This window comes from Erythrolamprus reginae, unplaced genomic scaffold (assembly GCF_031021105.1).
Source record: "Erythrolamprus reginae isolate rEryReg1 unplaced genomic scaffold, rEryReg1.hap1 H_40, whole genome shotgun sequence".
Taxonomy (NCBI): Eukaryota; Metazoa; Chordata; class Lepidosauria; order Squamata; family Dipsadidae; genus Erythrolamprus; species Erythrolamprus reginae.
In genome coordinates, this window is record NW_027248496.1 from 127,126 (window position 1) to 152,276 (window position 25,151).

General features: G+C 41.7%; 1 protein-coding gene across 3 annotated transcripts in view; it reads left to right on the forward strand.

Moving 5' to 3' along the window:
• The window catches only part of LOC139155660 (UPF0764 protein C16orf89 homolog), a 29,556-nt gene extending 8,586 nt beyond the window's left edge, over nt 1-20,970 (forward strand). For 2 of the 3 annotated variants that reach the window (XM_070730891.1, XM_070730890.1), the window contains exons 3-10: nt 816-965; nt 11,298-11,445; nt 14,159-14,273; nt 16,810-16,945; nt 18,294-18,398; nt 19,809-19,871; nt 20,324-20,468; nt 20,801-20,970. In XM_070730891.1, coding sequence (XP_070586992.1) covers nt 816-965; nt 11,298-11,445; nt 14,159-14,273; nt 16,810-16,945; nt 18,294-18,398; nt 19,809-19,871; nt 20,324-20,468; nt 20,801-20,819 — 881 coding nt within the window. In that variant the 3' untranslated portion in view covers nt 20,820-20,970. The remainder of the gene's footprint in view (nt 1-815; nt 966-11,297; nt 11,446-14,158; nt 14,274-16,809; nt 16,946-18,293; nt 18,399-19,808; nt 19,872-20,323; nt 20,469-20,800) is intronic. The other variant, XM_070730889.1, reaches the window with a different exon arrangement.
• Nucleotides 20,971-25,151: the final 4,181 nt, after the last annotated feature.

The window sequence follows — 25,151 nt, forward strand, 5'->3', positions numbered from 1 at the left end:
GAGCCTCGGTGGCGCAGTGGGTGGAGTGCTACTTCTGCTGATCACCAACTGGCAGTAGTTTCTCAGTAGGTTGACTCAGCCTTCCATCCTTCCAAGGTGGGTAAAATGAGGACCCAGATTATTGGGGGCAATATGCTTACTCTCTATATAAACTGCTTAAAGAGGGTTGTAAAGCCCTGTGAAGCAGTTATATAAGTCTAAATGCTATATCAGTGGTTGCATTGCCTCTGTAGATGCCATCTGCTAAATAAACAAATAAATGAATAATCTAGAAATGACTGTTTGGGAAATTGATGGGAGAAAATTAAGAACTTCAGTTGTCTTGGAGTGACAGAAATGAAAATCTATTTCAGATGGAGGTTGCATTAATATAATATTTGTTTCATAACATAAACATAATTTATTTCAGAAAGAAGGAAGGAAGGAAAGGAAGGGAGGAATGAAGGAAGAAAGAAAGAAAGAAAGAAAGAAAGAAAGAAAGAAAGAAAGCCTTCTTCTAGACTTCAAGGAGATCTACTCTACCAAACATTCTGGTGCCAGAGAAAATATTTGTGGTAGCTAGGAATTGAAGGTGGTCTGATGGCAATCAATCAATTGATCAATCAATCAATCAATCAATCAATCAATCCCCTTCTTGTCTTCTTGTTACATTTCCACCTCCCTCAAAAAGCACCAAAACAAATTGAAAAGGCTTAGCAACACATCATATCTCATTCATGTCATTCCTGGGTTTCTTCTCTCTGTCTTGATTTTTGAGATGTGGTATGAATTCCATCTCTCTCTCTCTTTTTTTTTCTCCCTCTGAAAATCTCTAGCATATTTGAAAGTGGTGCTGGAGAGTTGGCAAAGGCAGCTGGGATTAACCAACGACGGGCAGAGAATCTTGCTGTTGAGGGAGAAACTGTTGACCTTCATGGAGAAGGCAGCCCAAGAGGTTGAAAAACAGGATCCGGTTACCCACAAAGGTAGAAGATGCAAATGTGATTTCAGTAGAATTAGGTAACCATGGTTAGGAAAGGTAGGTTCCCCATGTCTACCTACTTTTCTACTTAAGAACCTGGTCATGGATTGAATTAAGTTCCAGGGACCAGAGGGGGTTTCAGCAAGTTCCGATCAGTTCTGGAGAATTGTAATGGAAATTTTGAGTACAGTGGTACCTCTACTTATGAACTTAATTCAATCCATGACCAGGTTCTTAAGTAGAAAAGTTTGTAAGAAGAAGCAATTTTTCCATAGGAATCAATGTAAAAGCAAATAATGTGTGCAATTGGGGAAACCACAGGGAGGTGGAGGTCCTGTTTCTTTCCAGGAGATTCCTAGAGAGGCCTCATGGAGGCTTCTCCCCACCTTTTCCAGTCCTGTTTCCTCCCATTAGATTCCTAGAGAGGCCCCACAGAGGCTCCTCCCCACCTTTTCCGGCCCTGTTTCCTCCAAAGAGATTCCTAAAGAGGCCCCACGGAGGCTCCTCCCTGCCTTTTTTGGTTACAGTTTCGGAGGCTCGGGTTTGTAAGTAGAAAATGGTTCTTGAGAAGAGGCAAAAAAATTTGAACACCCAGTTCTTATCTAGAAAAGTTCATAAGTTGAGGCATTCTTAGGTAAAGGTACCACTGTAGTTTGGAGAGCTGGTAGCAGAAATTTTGAGCAGTTCGAAGTACTGTTAACTGACTGGGCCCGCCCCCGTCTATTCTCTGCTTTCCGAGTCCCAGCTGATTGGGAGGGAATGGGAATTTTGCAGTATCCTTCCCCTGCCATGCACATCAAGCCAGGCCCACAGAACCAGTAGTTTAAAAAAAGAATCCCACTACTGCCAGGGAGAGAAGTCTGATGTGAATCGTTTCATAAGTCTGGGAAAGAAAATGTTTCATTGCCAAGATCTGTTCATGAATAAGTTTGTGGGTTGTTGTTTCCTCTCAAACTAGAGAACCAGTTAAGTCTAGTGGTTAAAGACACCAGGCTAGAAAACAGGAGGCAGTGAGTTCTAGTCCTGCCTCAGCCACCAAAACCAACTGGGTGACTAACCTCACAGGTTGTTGTACTCAGTATTGGGTTGCTACATGAACAGGGTGGGTGGGATGTCTTTCCAGTAGCAAAAATGGAGGTGCGCATGCAGCTTTAGCTGACCGGCGGGCGGGCAGGCACGTAGGTGCAAGACTTGCTTTCTGTGCATGCTCAGGAAGCAAAAGTTTATGTGAGGATACGCACAAGTGCGGTATTTCATCAATTTTCACTGATTTTTTGCTTCTGCACATGCAAAAAACCAGTGAAAATCGCCAAATTTTTGTGCTCGTGTGTGTCATCGTGCAAGATTTAGGCTTCCTACACATGTGCAGGAAGCAAATGTCTTTCCGATGCATGCGCGTGTGGGGGTCGCAGAGTTCCGCAGGAAGCACATCAGTAGCAGCGGAAAGCGGAATATGCCCCTGGTTGTACCAAGGAAAATGGGAGAGGAAGGCATATGATGTATGTTCGCTGCCCTTTTTATAAAAATAAAAATAAAAATAATAAAAGGTGGGAGAGAAAATAAATACATAAATACATATATCAATACATGTATACATACACACTAGCCAGTAATGGGCAGCCAAGATTTTTACTGCCACACTGTCATCATCATTCAACTGAACTGTTAAGTCCTCGATTTACAACCTCACCAGTGTCGCTCGCTGCGGTGACAATTTGCTTCGTGTTTCGCGCACTCTCCTTCCTGGGTCCCCCCTGGCTCAGACTGGGTAGCTAGGCGAATGGGTGCCGATCAGCTGTTGAGAAAAGAGGGGGGAGGAAATGGGCCCCCTGCAACTCCTGCCGGTGCTGGTCTCCCTGCCGCTTTCCGAGGAGGAGGAGGAGGAGGATGGGAGGGGGGATAATCAGCTGGATCTGGGCGCACAGCTTCATTTATGTTGTGAACCACTCTGAGTCCTCGGAGAGGGGCGACATAACTCCAGGTCGGCGAGTGTTTTAGCAAGGCTGTAAATAGTAGGTCCACAGTAATTAAGAAGATCGCTCACTTCTTATCATCTGAGGCATCGTGGAGATTGCTCGCTTGTAAGAAGCTCCTGAATTTGGACGTGTGGGCAGTCCATGTCTCATTTTCTGAGTTAAAGAATGCGGGAGCTTGAGCCATGGACGTTTGCATGGTGAGGTTGTTGTTGCGAGAGTTCGAGCTCCTTCGTCACCACTGTTAAGTCAGGACACACAAGGCCGTTGAAGTTCTTCAGAACTTTTATTATAAACAAAGAACTGAAACAGGAACTATATCCCACAAAGGCAACAGCTGTTCCATTGCCTTATTTATAGTCCTGGAAAAGTTGGCAAAACTAACAGACAGCCGTTTAATTTTGGCGGCAGAATTTCAGCTTGCCGCGCAGGAACCAATCAGAAAAATTCTTTTATTGAGGGCTTCCGGTTTGGTGGAGATCGCGGCGGGACGTGTTCGGCAGGGCTCTGCCGGGCGATCCCTTTCTACCCCCTCCGAAGGTCGCATCTGCGATCGGATCGGGCCCGGATGGCCCGATCCATGAACAGGGGGCTCTCCTCTGCCCGAGGACCCGTCGCCAGGACTCCGGAGGCAGCGGTTCGCCCCGCAGCTTCGGAGACGGGAGAACCGCTCCTCTTTGCTTAAAGAGGATCGGCCATCGCTTTCTCCCCTCACTTAGCGGGAAGAAGGAAAAATCTAAGAAGTGAAAGTACAAAATATTTCCATTGAAAAAGAATACAGCAGAGAAAGGACCTAAGGTAAAAATTTCTATTGTGTTTCGTGTCTAAACCAGAAGATCGTGAAAGTTCTAAGTAAAAGTTTTTTTTTCTTCAGGGCGAAAGTGAAAGTTTTTCCCTGATTGAACACATCCGCTAACAACAGCCGGACCTAATTTTTTTTTACTTTTACTTTTCCATCTTGAACGTGAACTTTGAAACCTATAAAATAATTTTTTGACTTTATGGCTTAACAAAATAGCTTAAATCTGATATGACTATTTAAAAATTTTTAATTGCTAAAGGAAATTTTTAGAGATGATCAGAATTTGCTTTTGACAGACTTTTAAAATCATAATGTTCTGGGCTTAACTTTTGAAGCGGAGGAACACAGTCTTGCTGTCTTTTTTTTCTTCTTGTTGCTCTTTTTCATAACATGAAATAATTCAATAACTATGAACTAAATGGATCTTAGAAGAGATTGAATTTACTTCTTTTTTGGATTATTCATTGCTGGATTAACCTATTTGGATTACTTGCTGACCCTTTTGGATTATTTGCTGACTCCTTTTGGAATATTTCCTGAGAATTCTTTTGTTTAACATCTGCCCTGCTGCACGGAATTTAACTTGACTCCATCTTGGGATCTGTCTCTTTGTTCCTGCTTTGAATTTGGAAAATAAACTGACTTCATTTCGAATACAAGCAAGCCTTTGATTTGTCTTACTCTTTGAATTTTGAATTTAAATCAAATACAACTCCATCCTTTGAGACTTGGATCTTCATCTCTACTCTCTAGCAAAACTACAGGATTTATAAGAAGAATTTAAGTATACAATATTGTTACTGTGTCTTTGAACAATTATTTGTTTTCTTCCTAACTTTCCTTTGACCTTCTTTTTTATTCCAGGGTATTTTTATTATTAGAAGAAGTTTAATTTGAATTATATGCATTGTTAATAACCCTTGGGTTCCTGCTCTATTTTAAATAGTTGAACTAAAATATTACCCCTCTTCCTTTCCCCTTTTGAACAACTCCTTTTACTTTATTCTTTTTTCCCCCTCTCCCTTTCCTCTCCTCCTCCCAAAGTTTCTTCTCCAATGCTTTTCTTCTTGTTTTCTACATACTGCTGATATTCCTTCCCTTTTTTTTTTTTTATTTTATTTCCTGTCTCTCTCCCATTTGCAAAGGTTAATACCTGTTCCTTTCTCTTGTGGCATTAAATAGCAAGGTTTTCTCTTTTTCTTTTTTAAATTTTGTTATTAATTGAATTGCTATTGAATTGGTATAGTTATATCATAAGGGAATTTCTTCTTTTAACAAAATACACTGAACAGATTTGGAATTTATAGTAATTTTTTTTCCTTTTCACTATATATAAATTGAAACCAACCTTAAAATTCGGAATAGTGGATTCTAATTTGATAATGTCCCATACTTCAACCCTTGTTAAAACAGCAAAAAAACAAACCACACCAACTACCCTTTCTCCACAAGTCTCACCGCATTCCTCCCCCTCGCACCAGGTGTTAACCATGTCTACCAAAGATAAAGACAAAGATAAAACAATGCAGTCCAATCTTGCAACTATACACGAGACTTTAAACACCTTGAAGGACTTTATGGTTAAATCACAAGAAGATGCCACTCAACAAAGAGAGGCCATAAAGGAGGAGGCAACACAACAAAGAGAAGCCATAAAGGAGGAGGCAACACAACAAAGAGAAGCCATAAAAGCTGACTTGGCAGAATTTAAAGTGGAGATGGCCCAAATGAAAGCTGATATGGGCGAGATGAAAGACCAGATAAAGCAGATCCAACAAACTCTTCAAGAAAGTGATGACCGAGTTAAAAAAGTTGAAGTGCAATCTGATAAAAATGAGAAAAGAATGGATTATCTTGAAGGGAGAGCTGATGAAAGATACAGAAGATATGATGAATCTATCATCCAGCTGGAGATGCAACGAGCTTCGTACGGACTTCGATTTCAGAATATAAAAGAGGAAAAAGATGAAGATTTAAAAACGACTATGGCGGAAATTATTGGAGGTATACTTCAAGAGGACCCCATGGCCTTACTGAAAGAAATCGATGAAGTATACAGAATCTCGAATAGCTACATCCGTCGACACAACCTCCCAAGAGAGATACATATTAAGTTTACAAGAAAAGCGTTGCGAGATGAGATACTTCATTATTCAAGAAACTCCCCGCCTCAACGACATGGAGTAGAAATAAAGATATTAAAACAAGTTCCAAGAAGTGTCAGAGAAAATAGAAGAGATTATCATTTTTTAACTAAAATTTTGATCAAAGAAAATATCACTTACCGTTGGCTTATTCCACAAGGACTTTCTCTGACATGGCGTTCTACAAGATACAAATTGGAAAACGTAGAACAAGCCATGTACTTTCTTGAAAAGAGTGGCATCGGCCACTCCGACCACACAAGTAACCAACAAGTCGTCCAACTACAACCAGCTCAACAGCAACCAGGGGAAAAATTACCAACCCAGCAAGAAGAAGATTTGGGGGCCACTGCTCAAGTAATAGAGCAGGACCAAGGTCCTAGAAGAGTTCAACCTCAGCGAGAAACCAAAAAACCCATTAAATGACAACAAATAAAGACTTAAAAATCTTTTCTGTAAATGTCAATGGACTTAACGAACCAAGAAAAAGGAAGCAAATTTTTTCTAAGATTAGAAATCAAAATGTCCAGATTGCAATATTACAAGAAGTTCATATTAAAAAAGATAACCAAAAATTACTGTTGAATCCCAAAATTGGAAAAATGTATGCTGCATTAGCAGACCAAAAAAAAAGAGGTGTAGTGATGTATGTTAAGAATGCTATAAATTCCAAACAAATATATAAGGATAAAGAGGGTAGGATACTGATTGTACAAGTTGATATTGAACCTAGACCTTTAGTGGTTGTTTCTATTTATGCTCCCAATGAAGATCAAATGACATTTTATAAAAATTTACACCAAATAATAATAGACCTAGCTATCGACAATGTATTGATAATAGGTGACTTCAATGCTATCGCGAATAGACAATTAGACCATTCAGGAGGGGGAGGTAATAAAAAAAGGGGGAAAGGTAGAAAGACAAGAAGGAACTTGCTACCTAGTACTTTTCAAAAAATGAAAGCGGAATTATTACTAAGTGACATTTGGAGGGAAAGACACCCTCATAAAAGGCAATTTACCTTCTACTCCAACCCCCACAAAATTTGGACGAGAATCGATATGTTATGGGCACCAAAAACGGTTGCAGAACAAATAAGAGAGGTCGAGATAGATGTTAATACATGGGCTGATCACAACCCAATAGTGGTCTATATGACGATGAATAATAAACAGAACAACTGGCGGATGAATAGGTATATATTAAATGATAAGAAATATAAGGATTGGATTGAAAAGGAATTAAAAATATTTTTTGAAATTAATAAAACAGCAGACACTACCCCACAGAACTTATGGGACACAGTTAAAGCGTATATAAGAGGCTTAACAATATCTTATACAGCAAAACATAATAAGGAAAAGAAATTAGAGTATTTACAATTAACAAATGAACTAAAACAATTAGAATCTTTATCGCAGCAACACATTAAGAACAGAGATCTAAAGACAGAAATAAATGTAATTAAACATAAAATCAGAGTTATAGAACAAAACCAACTGACTGAAAAGATTAAAAGAGCAAAGCAACAATATTTTGAACATGCAAATAAACCCGGCAGATGGCTAGCGTATAAACTTAGAAAACAGAGCCAATCAAAATTAATCCAAAAACTAGAAGACAAAGACGGTATAATAAAATATGATACAGAAGGTAAGGCAGACATTGTCTATAATTTTTATAAAGAGTTATATACTAAAGATCATGTTATTGAAGATGAAGTTTTTAACTACTTAGAAACTTCAAATTTACCACAAATAACAGAAGACCAACAGGCCACCATGGATGGACCAATAACAATGGAGGAACTCCTAACAACAATTAAAAAACAGAAAAGCAATAAGGCCACAGGACCAGATGCCATACCTGCGGAATGGTACAAGATAGACAATGAAACAATAAGAAACCATATGTTAGAAACCTTTAATTTATGTAGACTTGAGGGAAAAATCCCCAAATCTTGGTCAGAATCACTGACAACCTTAATACATAAACAGGGTACAGAACCAGAAAAAATTAAAAACTATAGGCCTATTTCATTATTAAATGTAGACTATAAGATTTTTATTACTATCTATGCAGAGAGACTCAAAAGAGTTATAAACGGAATAATACACCAAGACCAAAATGGGTTTCTTCCAGGGAGACAAATTAAAAATAATATTAGAACTGTAATAAATATACTAGAATACTATGAACAACACTCAGACAAGATGGCATCTTTAATGTTTTTAGACGCTCAAAAGGCCTTTGACAACGTTAATTGGATATTTATAAAAATGCAATTAAATAAAATGAGATTTGGTCCAAAATTTGTTAACCTAATAGATACCATATATTCAAAACAAACAACGAATATAATACTGAATAATAGTCAATTACCAACACTTGATATAAATAAGGGAGTTCGCCAAGGATGCCCTATATCACCATTGTTATTTATCATGACTCTTGAAACTTTATTAATTAAAATAAGAGCGGACCCTAAAATAAAAGGTTTAACCATAGGAGAAGAAACCTATAAACTCCAGGCCTTTGCAGATGACTTAATGTTTATAATTGAAGAACCGACCACAACAGTTCCTACCTTACTACAAACCATTGAACAATATGGAAATGTAGCAGGTTTAAAGATAAATAAAAGCAAAACACATTATTTGACCAAAAATATGAATAATACACTAGAAACTAAATTAGAAAGTATTACTGGAATAAAGATTGTAAAAAAGGTAAAATATTTAGGAATAAATCTAACAGTGAAAACAATAACATTAAAAAATGATAATTATATGAAATTACTAGCAGAAATAAAAAAAGATTTAGCAATGTGGAATAATTTGAAAATATCTTTTTTAGGAAGAATTGCAACAATTAAGATGAATATCTTACCCAAGGTTTTATTTCTTTTTCAGGCAATACCAATAAACCCAGGGGGAATCTTTTTAAAAACTTTAACAAACTTAGTTGAAAAATTTATATGGCAAGGCAAAAAAGCAAGGATAAAAATGAATTGCTTAGAAGATATTAAAGAAAGAGGAGGATTTGGCCTTCCAAATTGGAAACTATATTATCAGGCCGCCGCATTAACATGGCTTAGAGATTGGATAATCTTAGATAATAAAAGAATACTTGATCTAGAAGGACATGATTTAATGCTTGGATGGCATGCATTTTTATGGTATGATAAGGACAAAAACCATTCATATTTTAAAAGGCATACATTAAGGAAATATTTATTAGAAGTATGGAAAGACATAAAGAAAAATCATTTTTTAAGTATCCCAGAATGGCTAGCCCCTTTAGAAGCAATAACACATCCAAAGTCTATAAAGGACAAGAAAATAACTTATAGATATAAAGAATTATTAAATGATCAGATGAAGCTTAAATCTAGAATTGAACTACAAGAAGAAGAGATAATAATAGATTGGTGGCACTATGCCCAGATCCGATCTAGATATCAGAAGGATAAAACTCTTTATATTTTTAATAAAAGTAAGAATCCTTTAACTACTTTAATTACCACTAATTCAACAAAAATGATAGGGAAAATATATAAATTACTTATCGCTCATAAAAATATAGAGTTGACTCTAAAAGATACTATGATAAGATGGTGTAGAAATATTGGCAAGGAAATAGATATAGATACATGGGAGAAAGTGTGGATTAATAATTGGAAAATGACTAAGTCAGTTTCCCTAAAAGAAAATCAAATTAAAATGTTTTATAGATGGCATCTCCCACCAAATAGGATAGCAAAAATGTTTCCCAAAACATCCCCAATATGCTGGAAATGTAAGAAGGATATAGGAACTTATTATCATCAATGGTGGACATGTGGAAAAGCAAAAACATATTGGAAGATGATTGAAAAAATATTAAAAGAAATAATAAAGCAAGATATAGATAATACCCCGGAATTTTACCTACTAGGTGTCACAAATCAGATCTACAAGAAAGAAATTCTTTACTTAATTATACACATATTAACTGCGGCTAGAATAATATATGCGCAAAACTGGAAAGGGGAGGAAATCCCCAAGGAAGAAGAGGTTATAGCTAAAATATTAGATTGCGCTGAAATGGATATGATGACAAGAAGATTAAACGATCAAGAAGATACTAAATTTTATGAAACATGGAACAATGTTTATAAATGGATAGATAAGAAAAAATAAGAAATATAGATTGATCCTTAGTTGTATTAGTTTTTACCTAGGTGATAATAATATTAATATTAGTTTAAAAGGACTTTTTGATGATTATGTATAAGTATAAGCAATATACCAAGATTTTTGATGTATAATAGTTGATTTTACCTAAATTGTTTGGATTGAACGTTTGACATTATTTTACTATAGTAATTAGGATTTTATTAAAGGTATTTTTTGGTAATTATGTTATAATAACCTCGTTTAACACTTACATCGAAATTAAGATTTGTAAAACTTTAATTCAAACTTATTAACTTTTCTTTTTTATAACAGTTAACATATATTGTTTGTATGTATTTGTTTGTTTTTATGAAAAATAATAAAAAAATTGTAAAAAAAAAAAAAATTCTTTTATTTAAAACCCGGACATAACATAAATAAATAAATTTCCACTGGTGGAACTGCGTCCCACCCTGTCCTGCCTGCTGCCCACCCCTGATACTAACATGGAGTCAGGATACCCCTCCTCCTCCTTATCTTCCAAGCTACTGGCATGGTGCTGGGGACTCTTCATTATTTTATGCAATGATGTGTTTGTTTTACGGCTCATATTATACCTTTAGGGAGTGTTTGGCAGAAAACAGACAGAAACTAGCAATGATTTTCAACAATTGTTGTTAGAAGAGACTCTGAGAGACATGAAGGAGAACTTGGGGACTACATATCGCCCTGGGAAGGCAATTACCCACTGCTGCCAAAGGAATAGAGGAGATTATTTTATTCTGAATGAGATAATTGCTCTTCCTAGTTTTGGAATATGATTTGAAAGCCCGGGAAATAAATCCGGGACTTTCTACATGCAAATATAGCTCTTCTGCCAGCAAATCCTGACTCGATCTGTGAAAAATAGTTGCTGGCAATATGGAAAGAGAGAGCTGAAATAGTTAAAAGTGTTGGGCTAGAAACAGGGAGAACTGGGTTCAAATCCACCCTCAGCCATGGTAGTTAGTCTTACGCTAGCTACTCTCTTCCTACTGCTTCTCGAAGGTGTTGGGGTTTTTGAAGAAAACAGGAAAAGGGAACAAGCATGGAAAGTGAAAATAAGCTAATTAATTCAGATAGACAATTGTTGTCTTTCTATTGCAAATGGCCCAGAAAACCAGTTGAAAACTGAATGAGGACTAGAGACTTAGTATAAAGTCTCAAGCCAAGGCTAAGCAATCATTCTCTTTCCCATTTCCCCCCACCCACCCTCAGAGTTTGCTCCATCTTTAAAACCAGGATTTTGGAAAGTCCCTCAGGAATGGAAAAAGATGAACAAAACTATTCCTTATTCCCGAACAAGTGGCACCTGTCTGGATTTTAAAACCAGTGATGTTTGCATCTCGGCCCTATTAGGAACACAGTAGGTATCCGCTTTGCCTTTATCATTTTGATTTTCCTAGGATGCCCTCTCCCCCAAAACAGGTGGTCCTCAATTTACAACCACTTGCCTCGGTGGCGCAGTGGTTAGAGTGAAGTACTTCCGCTGATCACCAGCTGCCAGCAGTTTGGCAAATTGAATCTCAGTAGGTTCAAGGTTGACTCAGCCTTCCATCCTTCCAAGGTCAGTAAATTAGGTCGGTAAAATTATCACAATTATCAAAATTTTCTTATCATTGGATTTGTATTTTATTGTAATGCTTTTGCTGTTGTGAGCCGCTCCGAGTAATTATTATTACTATCCGGATAGTAATTATTATCACTATTATTATTATTATTATTATTATTATTATTATTATTATTATCATCACGGGGTGGCACCGAGCTGGGGAATGGCAAGCGGGCTGCGCTCAGCAGCCTCCCTCCTTACTAGCATCTTGGCTGCTGCAGCAGCTTAAATAATGTCTTGATAAGGAAATAATAAACACACTGCACACACAAATTAAAATATAAAACTCCTGTTCCTCCTCCTAAAAAGGCTGCTTCCAAACAGGGAAGTGAATGAAAAATAACAAATCCTGTGATTGGCTGGCGGCCAAATGTCCAGCGGTGGGCTACGAGTCGGAACCCTAAATTGCGCTCACCGCCGCGACTCGTAAGTTCTTGCGGGGCCAGCGCGATTTTGCTGCTGCACCTGGGGAGGCAGTAAAATTGCACAAGGAGCCACAGGTGCGCCTGTGTTTCAGCGAGGTTTTTTTGCTTCCATGCATGCTGAAACATGGGCGCACCTGCGGCTCCATGCACAACAATTTTGCTGCCTCCACAGGTGCAACAGCATAATCGCACTGGCCCTACAAGAACTTATGAGCCGCGGCGAAAAGCACAGTTTAGCGTTCCTGCTCGTAGCCCACTGCTGCCTGTGTCCAAAAGGCCAGGGCGAAAGTGCTTTTGAGACCCATTCGGCGAAAGGGCCAGGGAGAAAAGGCAGCAACTAATGGCTGGGGGACGGAACAGGCTCAGCCAAGTGGAGGAGGCTAAAAGTCCCATTTTGGTAAAATGAGGACCCAAATTGTTGGGGGCAATATGCTTACCCTCTGTAAACCACTTAGAGATGGCTGTAAAGCATTATGAAGTGATATATAAGTCTAAATGCTATTGTTATTGTTAAATCAAGCAACTCATTGATTAGCTTGCTTTGTACATAATTAAACAGGTGTTCCACAACACAAAGTTGAGTGACTCATGCCAGAGGTTTCCAATTTTTTTTTGTTCACAGTGCTCTATAAGGGAAAATATTGTCAGTGTCCAGCTCTTATTAGCTATAGGCAGCAGAACAGAAATGTTCTTTGATCAGTGGTGATATCTACTTATTTTTCCTATCGGTTTAGAGGTGCACTCTTCGTGCACACTTGCTTGCTCAAGCTTTCTCACCGGTGCTATGCTCATCTGTGCACTTTTTCACCCTTTGCGCATGCGCAGGACATTTTGCAATGGTTGGCAGATTTACAGTTTGCATTCTGCCATTTGGCAGATCGAATCTCACCAGGCTCAAGGTCAACTCAACCTTCCCTCCTTCCAAGGTCGGTCAAATGAGGACCCAGATTGTTGGGGGCAATAGGTTTGCTCTCTGTAAACTGCTTAGAGAAGGCTATAAAAGCACTGTGAAGCAGTATATAAATCTATATAAATCTAAATGCTGTTGCTATTTTGCATGCACAGTGGGTTAGAAAAAGTGGGTTAGAAAAAGTGGGTTAAAAAAAAGAAAATGCCAGTGGACAGAGCTTGCAATGCCATTGCTCCTGGATCTTTGAACCACTGGCTGCCACCACTAACGGCTGTAATAATAATAATAATAATAATAATAATAATAATAATAATAATAATAATAATAATTATTATTATTATTATTATTATTATTATTATTATTATTATTTATTGTTCTGTCTGGGTTCCCCCAGACGTCAACACCAACAAAAAAGAGTAGCCAGACACGCTGGTAAAAAGCAAAGTCATTTTATATCTTTGAAAACAAACACAGATAACAAAAACTGTTCTTACAAACTGGAATGCTATGAAGCTTCACAGAAGAGTCACGACGGCCAGACAATACAACAGGCTTCTTGCTGGCACACACACCACTGTAGATATTAAAACCCACGCCTCCCCCAAGTTTTCAGCCTTCGAGGCCACAAGCCAGAATCAGAGACGCCAAGGATCGAACCAAGGTCACAGGACTCCCAAAAGATAACTCTCCACAATACAGGAAGGGCAGGCCTGCCTTTTCAACCTTTCTGAGGAGAACCACACCCAAACCCAGCTGTTGCCTATTAGGGATGGAAATACCTGGCTAATTGTCCCCTTCGTTGTGCTGCCCTTCTCTGCCTCATATCTATTATGGCTTGTGCATTCTCATCTAATGATTCCAGGCTACTCGCTGGGGAGAGCCCCCCCCGGGGGTCTCAGGCATTTTCTCCCTCCTCCTCCTCCTGTTCCTCGTCCTCCCCCTCTGAGCATGGAGCCGGCAGAGTTCCAGCCATTCCCTGAGGAGCCTCAGGCTGAATCACAACATTTATTAGATTTCTTTGCCGCCCTTCTCCGCAGACTTGGGGCGGCTTAGAGAGGGCTGTAAAGGATTGTGAAGCGGCGTATAAGTCTAAATGGTAGCGCTAGTGCTTATCTAACTTGCTTTCCAACAGGGATGGCTTTGATGTATGCTGGATTCCAGACAATTGCACCGGTCTCATGATCAATACTCACTGCACTGGTTATTCACTGTCCCACCAACTTTTTTATTTTCTCTTCGCCAAGATGGTAAGGAAACGCCCGTCTTTCTTTGTTCAATAAACAAATGCCTGTAGATGTCTCGTTTACACCCAGCGAGTCTGGATCATGTTGCCAGGCTGTTTAGAATGATCATCATAGGATGAAGAGGAACTAAAGCTTACAGTAGGTTGCTACTGGTGTGGTAGCAGACTGTACACCTGTAGCAGCCGCCAGAATGCACAATTTGCATGCAACCGCTCCGTTGGCAGTCCTAGGGGACCCATCATCTTTTTAAAAAAAAAACATATTTTTTTCCTTCGTGCGCATGTGCAGAAGCAAAATCTTTAGAGGAGTGCACACCCTCGAGAGATTTTGGTGATTTTTTGCTTCTGCACATGTGTGGAAGCAAAATAATCACTAAAATCTCTCAGTGTGTGCGTATCCCCTCTCAATATTTCAGCGTGTTTTTGCTTCATGCGCAAAAGCAAAAACATGCTGGGGACATGCGCATGTGCCCACAAGACAATTGAAGCTAGTGGACAACCATTTAAATAGGAGCCAGCCGTGTGCAGCAGCTGCCAAAAAAGCCAACACAGTTCTAGGCTGCATCAACAGAGGGAGAGAATCAAGATCACGGGAAGGGTTAATACCACTTTACAAGGCCTTGATGAGGCCACACTTGGAATATTGCATTCTGTTTTGGCTGCCACAATGCAAAAAGGATGCTGAGACTCTAGAAAGAGTGCAGAGAAGAGGGACATAAATGTTCAGGGGACTGGAGGCTAAAGTGTAGGAAGAAGGGTTGCAGAAACGGGGCAGGGCTAGTTGAATGGAAAGAAGGACCAGGGGAGACAGGAGAGCAGCCTTCCAGTATCAGCCTTCCAGGGGCTGCCACAAAGAAGAGGGAGTCAAGCTATCCTCCAAAGCACCTGAGGGGAGAACACGAAGCATTGGGTGGAAACTGAACAATGAAAGAAGCAACTTAGAACTAAGGAGACATTTCCTGACAGTCAGAAGGGTTGATCAGTGGAACAGCCTGCCACCAGAAGTTGTGAATGCTCCAAAACTGGAAGTTTTGAAGCAGATGTTGGATAACCACCTGTCTGAAGTAGTTGTAAGATTTCCTGCCTAGGCAGGGCGTTGGACTGGAAGACCTCCAAGGTCCCTTCCAACTCTGTTGTTATTGTTATATTGTTATTGTTATTGAAGCTGCACGCACAGCACACCAATAACAGCTGTAATGGCAATCTGCCACTTCCTTGCCCATACATGTTAGTTGTTCCTGACTCTAAGGGGCGCTGCTCATCTCCATTTCAAAGCCAAAGAGCCAGCACTGTCTGAAGACATCTCCGTAGTCATTGGCTGGCAGGACTCAATGCCAAAGGCGCGCAGAATGCTGTTACCTTCCCACAAAAGTGGTCCCTATTTTTTTTACTTACATTTTTACATGCTTTCGAACTGCTATGTGGGCAGAAGCTGGGACTCACTCTAGGGATTCAAACCGCTGAACTGCTGACCTTTCCATCGAAAAGCTCAGCATTGTATACACTGAGCCACCGCGTCCCTAACAAGGAAAGCTTGGGAGATCTTTAATCCATTGGAAATGATTTTGGACAGAAGGGCAAAGATTAGGGAGGAAGGGGAAGGTGTAAGAGTAGAATGGCTGGGGAATTCTGGGAATTGGAGTCCACATCTTAAAGTTTCCAAATTTTGGCAGGGAGCAATCCCGGTATAAATGCTACATTTGTGAGCCCCACCTGCAGGAATTTTAAGGGCATTCATTTTACTGCAATCGTTGTACAGTGGTACCTCTACTTAATTCGTTCCGTGACCAGGTTCTTAAGTAGAAACGTTCTTAAGTGGAAGCATTTTTTCCCATAGGAATTAATGTAAAAGCAAATAATGCACGCAAACCCATTAGGAAAGAAATAAAAGCTCCGAATTTGGGTGGGGGGAGGAGGAGGAAGAAGAGGAGGACAGTCGCTGCCGAAGGAAGAAGGGGAGGTGAGTGCCCGCTTTTGTCTTTCCGTGCCCAGATGCTCTGGGAGGCAACCTCGCACCAGGTGTATGGGAGGCAGCGCGAGGGAGTCACCACAGCGAAGTGGTTTGTTCCCTCTCCTAGCGCCCAGAGAAAGGAAAACGCTCTGTTCCCTCTGGACTGCCAAAGTCTCCTTAAGCGCCACCAAAAGGCTCCTCTGGCAGCCCAAAAAAGCCTGAGACGGCCAGGATTAAAGGAGGAATGGCAGGAAACTGACTGGACCTTCGTTCCACTCTCAAATTTCCTTAGAAATTTTTCTGGGCTCGGGTTCTTAAGTAGAAAATGGTTCTTAAGTAGAGGCAAAAAAATCTTGAGCACCCAGTTCTTATCTAGAAAAGTTCTTAAGTAGAGGTACCACTGTAGTTGCAATTTGTATTTTGAGTCAGATATTTGATGCTTAAAAACATTTTTTAAAAAGCTCTTATCTTTTGTTAATTTTCTACTATCAATTGTTTTGTAATACCTCTAGAGCATTTGGGTTGCAAGAGGAATGCAGCAATCAATTAAATCACCTTTTTGTTTATATTCCCACCCTTCCCTCTCTAGCAAGCGTGCTCTAATACTCTCTTCCAAAATGCCTGGGAGTTTGAAAACATGTTCTGTAATGTGATGATGCAAACCAATCGCTATCTCGAAAGAAACAATTTTATGGAGGATACTGGGGACCTCTTTACAGAGAACAGTAAGTGAACTGTGGGCTCCTTGGTGCTTCCTGAGCTTGGTGGTTTGTTTGCAGATGTTTCATTAACCAACTAGGTAACGTTGTCAATGCTGAAAAGGAGTGGGATTTGCTATCTATTTATTTCCAAGTGGCTTGCCCTGTCAGAGTTGGTAGCAGTGTTTGTTTGTCTGAGTTGGTAGTTCCTTGATTGTGGTGAACAGAATGGAATAGAATATTGGAATGAAGAATAGAATATTGGAATGAAGAATAGAATAGAATAGAGAATGGAATAGAGTAGAGAATGGAATGGAATGGAATGGAATAGAATATTGGAATATAGAATAGGATAAGATAGGACAGGACAGGACAGGACAGGATAGAATAGTTGGAAGGGACCATGGAGGTCTTCCAGTCCCATGATGGTGAACCTATGGCACACATGCCACAAGTGACACACGGAGCCATATTAGTGAGTATGTGAGCTCAGGTCTGACGCACATGCACACATCTGTCAGCTGATTTTTGGGCTTTCTGGGCCCACTTGGAGTCAGGAAATAGCCTGTTTTCAGCCTCCAGAGGAGGTGGGGAATGCCCGTTTTTTGCTCTCCTCAAGATCCAGAGCCTTACTAATAGCCTAGGGAGGGCAAAAGTGGCCTCCACACCCCCCCCACCCCCACGAAGACCAGAAATGGCCTGTTTCCCAAGTTCACACAGGTCATTTCTGGCCTCCAGAGGGCCTCCAGGGGGATGGGGAAGGCCATTTTCGCCCTCCCCAGGCTCCTATAAAGGCTCTGAAGCCTGCACAAAATGAAAAACGGGTGTGCCATCGCATGCTGGGAGTGGGGAGGGGTCACATGTGCATGTACAGGAGGGGCGCATGGAATTATTTATTTGTTTGTTTGTTTGATTTTTATGCCGCCCTTCTCCTTAGACTCAGGGCAGCTTACAACAAGTTAGCAATAGCACTTTTATTGCCCCCACAATCCGGGTCCTCATTTTACCCATCTCGGAAGGATGGAAGGCTGAGCCAGTGATGAGATTTGAACCACTGACCTTCAGATCTACAGTCAGCTTCAGTGGCCTGCAGTACAGCACTCTACCTGCTGCGCCACCCCGGCTCTTAATTATGGATGTGGGCACACATGCGCGTGATCCTCCCGCACCACCACCCCCTTTTGGCACACGAACCAAAAAAGGTTCGTCCCTGGTCTAGGATGGACACAGTAAATGATCTCATCAAAATGAGTAGTGTCATTTCCAGTCCTTTCATAATCTTGTAAGGAATAGATCTTCCCCCCCCCCTCCTTTCTTAATCCTGACGTTACGCTAACCGGATCATCAGCCAATTTGCATCTTCTTTCCTCAACAGTTATGTTTTGTGGACTAGCTGGATTCTCAGATTTCTTCCAGATTGCCTGGCTGGACCGTATTCTCAACTGGCAAAAACAGAAGGAAGGATGTTTCTGGATGTTCTGTAAGTTGATTGCTTGGCTTTAGGGCCATCAGTGATTTGTGTTTCACCAACCCACCCACCCCATGTGGAGGAGTATATGCTGTTAAGGAGTATGCAGAGTGACTCCTGCGTTATCAAGGATACACATACACAAAGCCAATGTGGAATTCTAGCAGATATCCAGCAGATTGTCAGTAGATATGAATAATGGTTCAGTCATACAAACCAGATACAGTGATACCTCGTCTTACCCCTCTTCATACGAACTATTCGTGGTACGAACCCGGTGTTTAAGAATTTTTTGCCTCTATTTTCACCTTACAAACCTGAGCGCCGTCGCTGGGATGCCCCGCCTCTGTACCCCCATTGCCAACCAAAGCGCTGGGATTCCCCTGAGGCTCCCCTCGCTGGGATTCCCTTTATTTTTGCCGGTGCTGCTTTGAATCCCAGTGAGGCGAGGCCCAGGGAAATCCCAGCAATGCAAGAACAGGTGCTTCAGCTGACAACGGAAGTCCGGAGGCGGGGAAAATGGATGACTTTGGGGATGGGGTTACATGCATTATTTGCTTTTACATTGATTCCTATGGGGAAAATTGCTTCATCTTACGAACTTTTCTACTTATGAACCTGGTCATGGAACGAATTAAGTTCATAAAATGAGTTATCACTGTATATTAAAATGTATACAATAGTATTTACTTTAGCAAATATCGTACTCAAGTTAAATAGTCCAATCATACACAGTCAAATTAGGCAATACCTCTCAGTACATTAACAATACTACAAGCCTGGCTTGTACAGCTTGTAGATAAATTATCATTGAACACACGGTTCTTACTACAGCAGTCACAATGAATGAGCACAAATGAGCAGAAAAAACACACACAATCAGTCTCTGGCTCCCTCTTATGGCAATTCCCAAAACTAACTCCTAAACCAATAGTGCTTCATTGTTAGCTTGTTTACATATTGCCAAACCCAACTGTTACGTACCTAGTACTAACACATGTAGTCTTTTACTTAATGAGCACAAATAAGCTCAAATTTTTCATTGCTAGGTTTATGGGCCATAGTTGAGCTGGGCTCAATGAGGGTTGAAAATTGTGACAGTCATGTGACCGATCCAATTATATGTCTTGGTTTTTTTTTGCAGAGGACATTAAGCAAACACCATGGGCATAAAGCAAACCATAATTTGCAATGGGCATTTTATGCCAGAAACCAGAAGTAAACATAATGTTTTTTGGTGGGGGTAACGCAACACAAATCTCCTACACCAGTGTTTTAAAATTTGAACTATTTAGGCAAACTAAAGAAATTATCTGAAGCTATAAAAAACAAAGAGATATACCATACTGAATTAGATTTCCAAAGAAATAATGCCGGTCTCTTTTTCCAGCAAATGATTTATTTCTTCTCTCAATTTACTAGCTTTGTCCAATGATGAGGAGCACATGAGAAAAAGGACTAAGAGATCAGAGAAAATTGTTGAAGGTAAAACCCTGTGAAGTTTGGACACAGGAATTGGGTCTAGTCTAGTGAAAAGAAGGACATGACAGCAGTGACGCCAATACTTGAGGGGCTCCTACACAGAGATCTACAACAGTGCCATAGGGTCACACACAGTAATGGGCAGCCAAAATTTTTACTGCCACACTGTGGGTGTGGCTTACTTGTGGGTGTGATTTAATGGTCATGTCACTGGGTGGGAGTGGCTTGCCGGCCATGTGACCAGGTGGGAGTGGCTTGAACAATCATTGTTCAAGTGACCTGTTAAGTCCTCAACTTACAACCTTACCAGTTTTGCTCGCTGGGGTGCAATTTGCTTTGCGTTTCCCGCGCTATCCTTCCTGGGTCACCTCCCCGCCTCAGGTTGGGTAGCTAGGCGAAAGGGGTGCTGCCAGAAGCATAAGTGCTTCCACCCATGTCTTCTGCTTGCACCTCAGGAGGGAGGTGGCTGCGTGAGGCTGGAGGGGAGCCGGGCAGGAGAGAGGGAAGCTTGTCCAAGACCAGGAAGGAAGAAAGAGGAACAAAGCGAGGAACGCAGACGCAACAGCAGCAGGGGGAAAAAGGAGAGCCAAGCCGAGACCGGTAATCCAGGAAGTGACAGCCGTCGATCAGCTGGAGCTGCACACGCATTTTCATTTCTGCCGGTGGAACTGCCTTCCACCCCGTCCACCCCTGGTCACACACACACACACACAGAGAGCTCAACTCGCATGAGTGGTTGGCCAGCAAGCACATGTGCATAACCCAACTTGAAGTACAGCTGGATGTCATGCGCATGTGTGTCATCCTGTTTATTGTGCATCCTGGTTTTCCTCTCTCCCCTTCCAGCTGCAGAGGTTGGGGACCACTGAACTAGATGACCTCTGAGTTCCTTTCCCTACCAGCCCTATGATTCTGTGTACTCTTCCTTGCAGGCGTCTGCTCTTCCCATAACACTGCCGTGGCTGTTGGAGCACTTGGGGGCTTCCTCTTGTACAGCGCCTGATGACGATCCCTCTTTATCGCAGTCTAAATCCAGCTTTCACTGGGCAACTTTCCTACAATAAATGTCTGACACAGCGAAGGGCTGCATTTTTTTTTACTACCACACTGTGGGCGTGGCTTATTTTGTGGGTGTGGCTTGCCGACCATGTGACCAGGTGGGAGTGGGGTGACAATCATGTGACCGGGAGTGGCTTAAAGGTCATGCTTAAAGGTGGCCAACTTGACGTCACTCATGTCAAGGGTTTGGATTAGGGTTAGGGTGACTGGCCTCACCTCAAAGAGATACAATTTCCCTCTCTATTTACTATTACTGAACATTAACAATATACTATTTAATTCTATGTATATATGCCATATGTATACATACATATTACACACAGGCACACAAAAATATACATTATCTACTATATAAAATGTATGTACACACACACACACGCATGCACAGCTCTTCTAAAGTTATACACATTCAACCTCATTTACTGTGATAGGAAAAACATACCCAGAGCCCAGAAGGGAAAAAAAGAAAAAAAATTCAAAATTTTTCTACCGGTTCTGCATATCTGACTGTACCCATAGGAGCCCATCACTGGTCTAACATCATCTGAAAGAAAGTTTGGTTTCTTTTCTTTTCTTTTCTTTTTTGAAAGGGACAAAATATCTGCATAAACAGAGGGATAGAATCAAGATCATGTGAAGTGTTCATACCACTTTATGATGCCTTGTCAGGTAACACTTGGAATTCTGCATCTAGTCTTGGTCGCCACCAGGCAAAAAGGATGTTGAGGAGTGCAGAAAAGAGCAACAAAGATGATTCGGGGACTGGAGGCTAACACATATGAAGAACAGTTGCAGAGACTGGGCATGGCTAGTTTAATGCAAAGAAGGACCAGGGGAGACACGATAGCAGTGTTCCAATATCTCAGGGGTTGCCTCAAAAACAGAGCAGAGCTGAGACCAGTAATCCGATCAGCTGGAGCTGCACATGCAGCTTCATTTTCACTGGTGGAACTGCATTCCACCAGTCCTGCTTGTTGTCCACTCTTGCACTCGAGGCTTGACTACTGCAATGCTCTCTACACGGGGCTACCTTTGAAGAGTGTTCAGAAACTACAAATTGTGCAGAATGCAGCCACATGAGTGGTCATGGGTCTCCCCAGACATGCCCATAACTCTCCAACAATTCGCAGTCTGCACTGGCTGCCAATTAATTCCTGGATTCAATTCAAAGTGTTGGTTATGACCTATAAAGCCCTACAGTGGCATGGGACCAGATTTCTTATGGGACCACCTCCTGCCGCATGAATCCGAGCGACCAGTTGGGACCCACAGAGTCGGCCTTCTACAGGTCCCGTCAACTAGACAATGTCGCTTGCAGGGACCTAGGGGAAGAGCCTTCTCTGTGGGGGGCCCGGCCCTCAGGAATCAGCTCCCCCCTCCTCACCTTTCATAAGAGTCTAAAGACTCATCTATGCTGGCAAGGTTGGGGTCATTAGACACTGCCCCCTGGCCAATGGATGTATGGTGGGTTTGTCGACTGAATGGATATTTGTGCATTTTAATTGGTTTTCTGGTTTTTAGATTTAAGTCTTAACTTTAATTAATTGGATTTCAATGTACATTGTCCTTTTATATGCTGTAAGCCACTCCGGGTCCTCAGAGAGGGGCAGCATATAAATCCGATAAATAACAAACAAACAAACAAATAAAAGCTAAATCAATCATGAGAGAAATAACAAAGTTATAGTCATAAGAAGATTAAAGGGTCAGAGTCCTGGAGCATATACAGAGTGCAACCTAGCTCAACTTTTGATTCTTTAACTTTTGATTCCCTGTCAAGCTGTAACTATATGTGCCAGCTGCAAAGATAAAAATTCCAGGCAGTTTTGTGATTTTGGTTCTGCAGACTAGTCTTCGTCAATTTTGACATCTTTTATAATGTATAGGCTTCAAATTTCAGACTGGACAGACTTACTTACTTACTTACTTACTTACTTACTTACTTACTTACTTACTTACTTACTTACTTATTAGATTTGTATGCTGCCCCTCTCCGCAGACTCGGGGCGGCTAACAACAATAGTGAAACAATATATAACAAATCTAATATTTAAAATAATTTTTTAAAACCCTAATTTAAAAAAACAAACATACACACAAACATTTATTTGTTTGTTTGTTTGTTTATTTATTTATTTATTAAATTTGTATGCCGCCCCTCTCCGCAGATTCTGGGCGGCTCACAACAGTAATAGAAAAAACAATGTACAATACAAATCTAATAATTAAAACTAAAAACCCATAATTCAAGAAAACATACACACAACATACCATACATAAACAGTATAGGCCTGGGGAAGTTATCTCAGTTCCCTCATGCCTGACGGCAGAGGTGGGTTTTAAGGAGCTTACAAAAGGTCAGGAGGGTGGGGGCAGTTCTAATCTCAGGGGGGAGCTGGTTCCAGAAGGTTGGGGCCGCCACAGAGAAGGCTCTTCCCCTGGGCCCTGCCAAACAACATTGTTTAGTCGATGGGACCCGGAGAAGGCCAACTCTGTGGGACCTAATCGGTCACTGGGATTTGTGCGGCAGAAGGTGGTCCTGGAGATATTCTAGTTCGATGCCATGAAGGGCTTTATAGGTCATAACTAACACTTTGAATTGTGACCGGAAACTGATCGGCCACCAATGCAGACTGCGGAGTGTTGGTGTAACATGGGTATACAGGTACTTAGGAAAGCCCATAATTGTTCTCGCAGCTGCATTCTGCACAATCTGAAGGCTTGGAAATTCTGGGAGTTGAAGTCCAATTTGAGAAACCCTTCCCTACACATTTCAATATCTATAGAGATTGTCTATCATCCAGATCATGGTTGACTCAAAGGTGCTTTTCCAAAATGCAACTAGACTATTAAAAATTTATTTTATTTATTTGTCAAGCATATACTAGGTATCAGTGTTCCCTCTAATTTTTTTTCGGGTTGGGCGGAAAAGTATAGTGTCTGAGCGGCAGTCCCTTTGGGACTGGGCAGCATATAAGTATAAGTAAATAAATAAATAAAGTGTGGGCGTGCACTATCACACATGAGTGAGTTCTTGCATCCATAATTCTATCCTTTCTATGTCTCCCTCCCTCTTTCCTCCCTCCCTCCCTCTTTCCTTTTTATCTCTCCCCCCTCTTTCCTTTCTATCTTTCTCTCCCCCTGCCTTTCTCCAAGCCCTTCCTTTTCCCTCTCCCTATCCTACTACCCCTCTCCCTCCTTTCTATCTCTCCCTCCCTCTTTCCTTTCTATCTCTCCCTCCCTCTTTCCTCCCTCCCTCTTTCCTTTGTATCTCTCCCTGCCTCTTTCCTCCCTCCCTCTTTTCTTTCTATCTCTCCCTCCCTCTTTCCTTACTCCCTCTTTCCTTTCTATCTTTCTCTCCCCCTGCCTTTCTCCAAGCCCTTCCTTTTCCCTCTCCCTATCCTACTACCCCTCTCCCTCCTTTCTATCTCTCCCTTCCCCTTTCTCTCTGTCTCCCTTCCTTCATCTTTCTTTCCCTCTCTCTCTCTCCCTCCCTCTTCCTTTCTCTCTTCCTTCCTTCCTTGCTCTTTCTCTCTCCCTCATACCCTCCCTCTATGTCTTTCCCTCTCCCTCCTTCCCCCCTCTTTCTCTCTCTCTTGCTTTCTTTCCCTCTCTTTCTCTCTTGCTTTCTTTCTCTCTCATTCTCTCTCCTCCTTTCTCTCTCTTTCTTTCACCACGCCGGCAACAGAGAGAAAAAGAGAGCTCGAGCCGGAGAGAGAGTGGAGGGCGCCGTTGTCTTCGCCTCCGCCCGGCTCTGCAGCTAAGAGGCAGCAGCCATCAACCCCCTCGCCCTCCCAGGCGCCCGGCACCCGGCCACGCTCCACCTCCCAGTAGCCCGGCTGACTTTTACCTGCTGCCGGAGCCGTTTTCTCACACCCTGCCACCGCCAGGGAAGCTCCAGCCGGGTGGAGCGCACCGTAAAACAAGAAAAGGTCAGCTGTGAGGCGGCACCCCCCCCCCCCCGCCTTTCCGCAGGACCTTTTCTTCATGTTTTATACGGTGCACTCGACCCGGCTGGAGCTTCCCTGGCGGTGGCCCGGAGGGAGGGAGGGTTGCCCGCGGTAGCAGCAGCAAGGTGGTCAGCTGTGAGGCGGCTACTCCTGGTGCTGCTGCTGCCGCTGCCAGGGAAGCCCCACCCCCCGCACACATAGCCATGGCGCACTTAGCTGGGTCTTTCAGTTTTTGAACCCTGCCCAGGAGCCAATCGCCAAAGGTAGGCTTTTG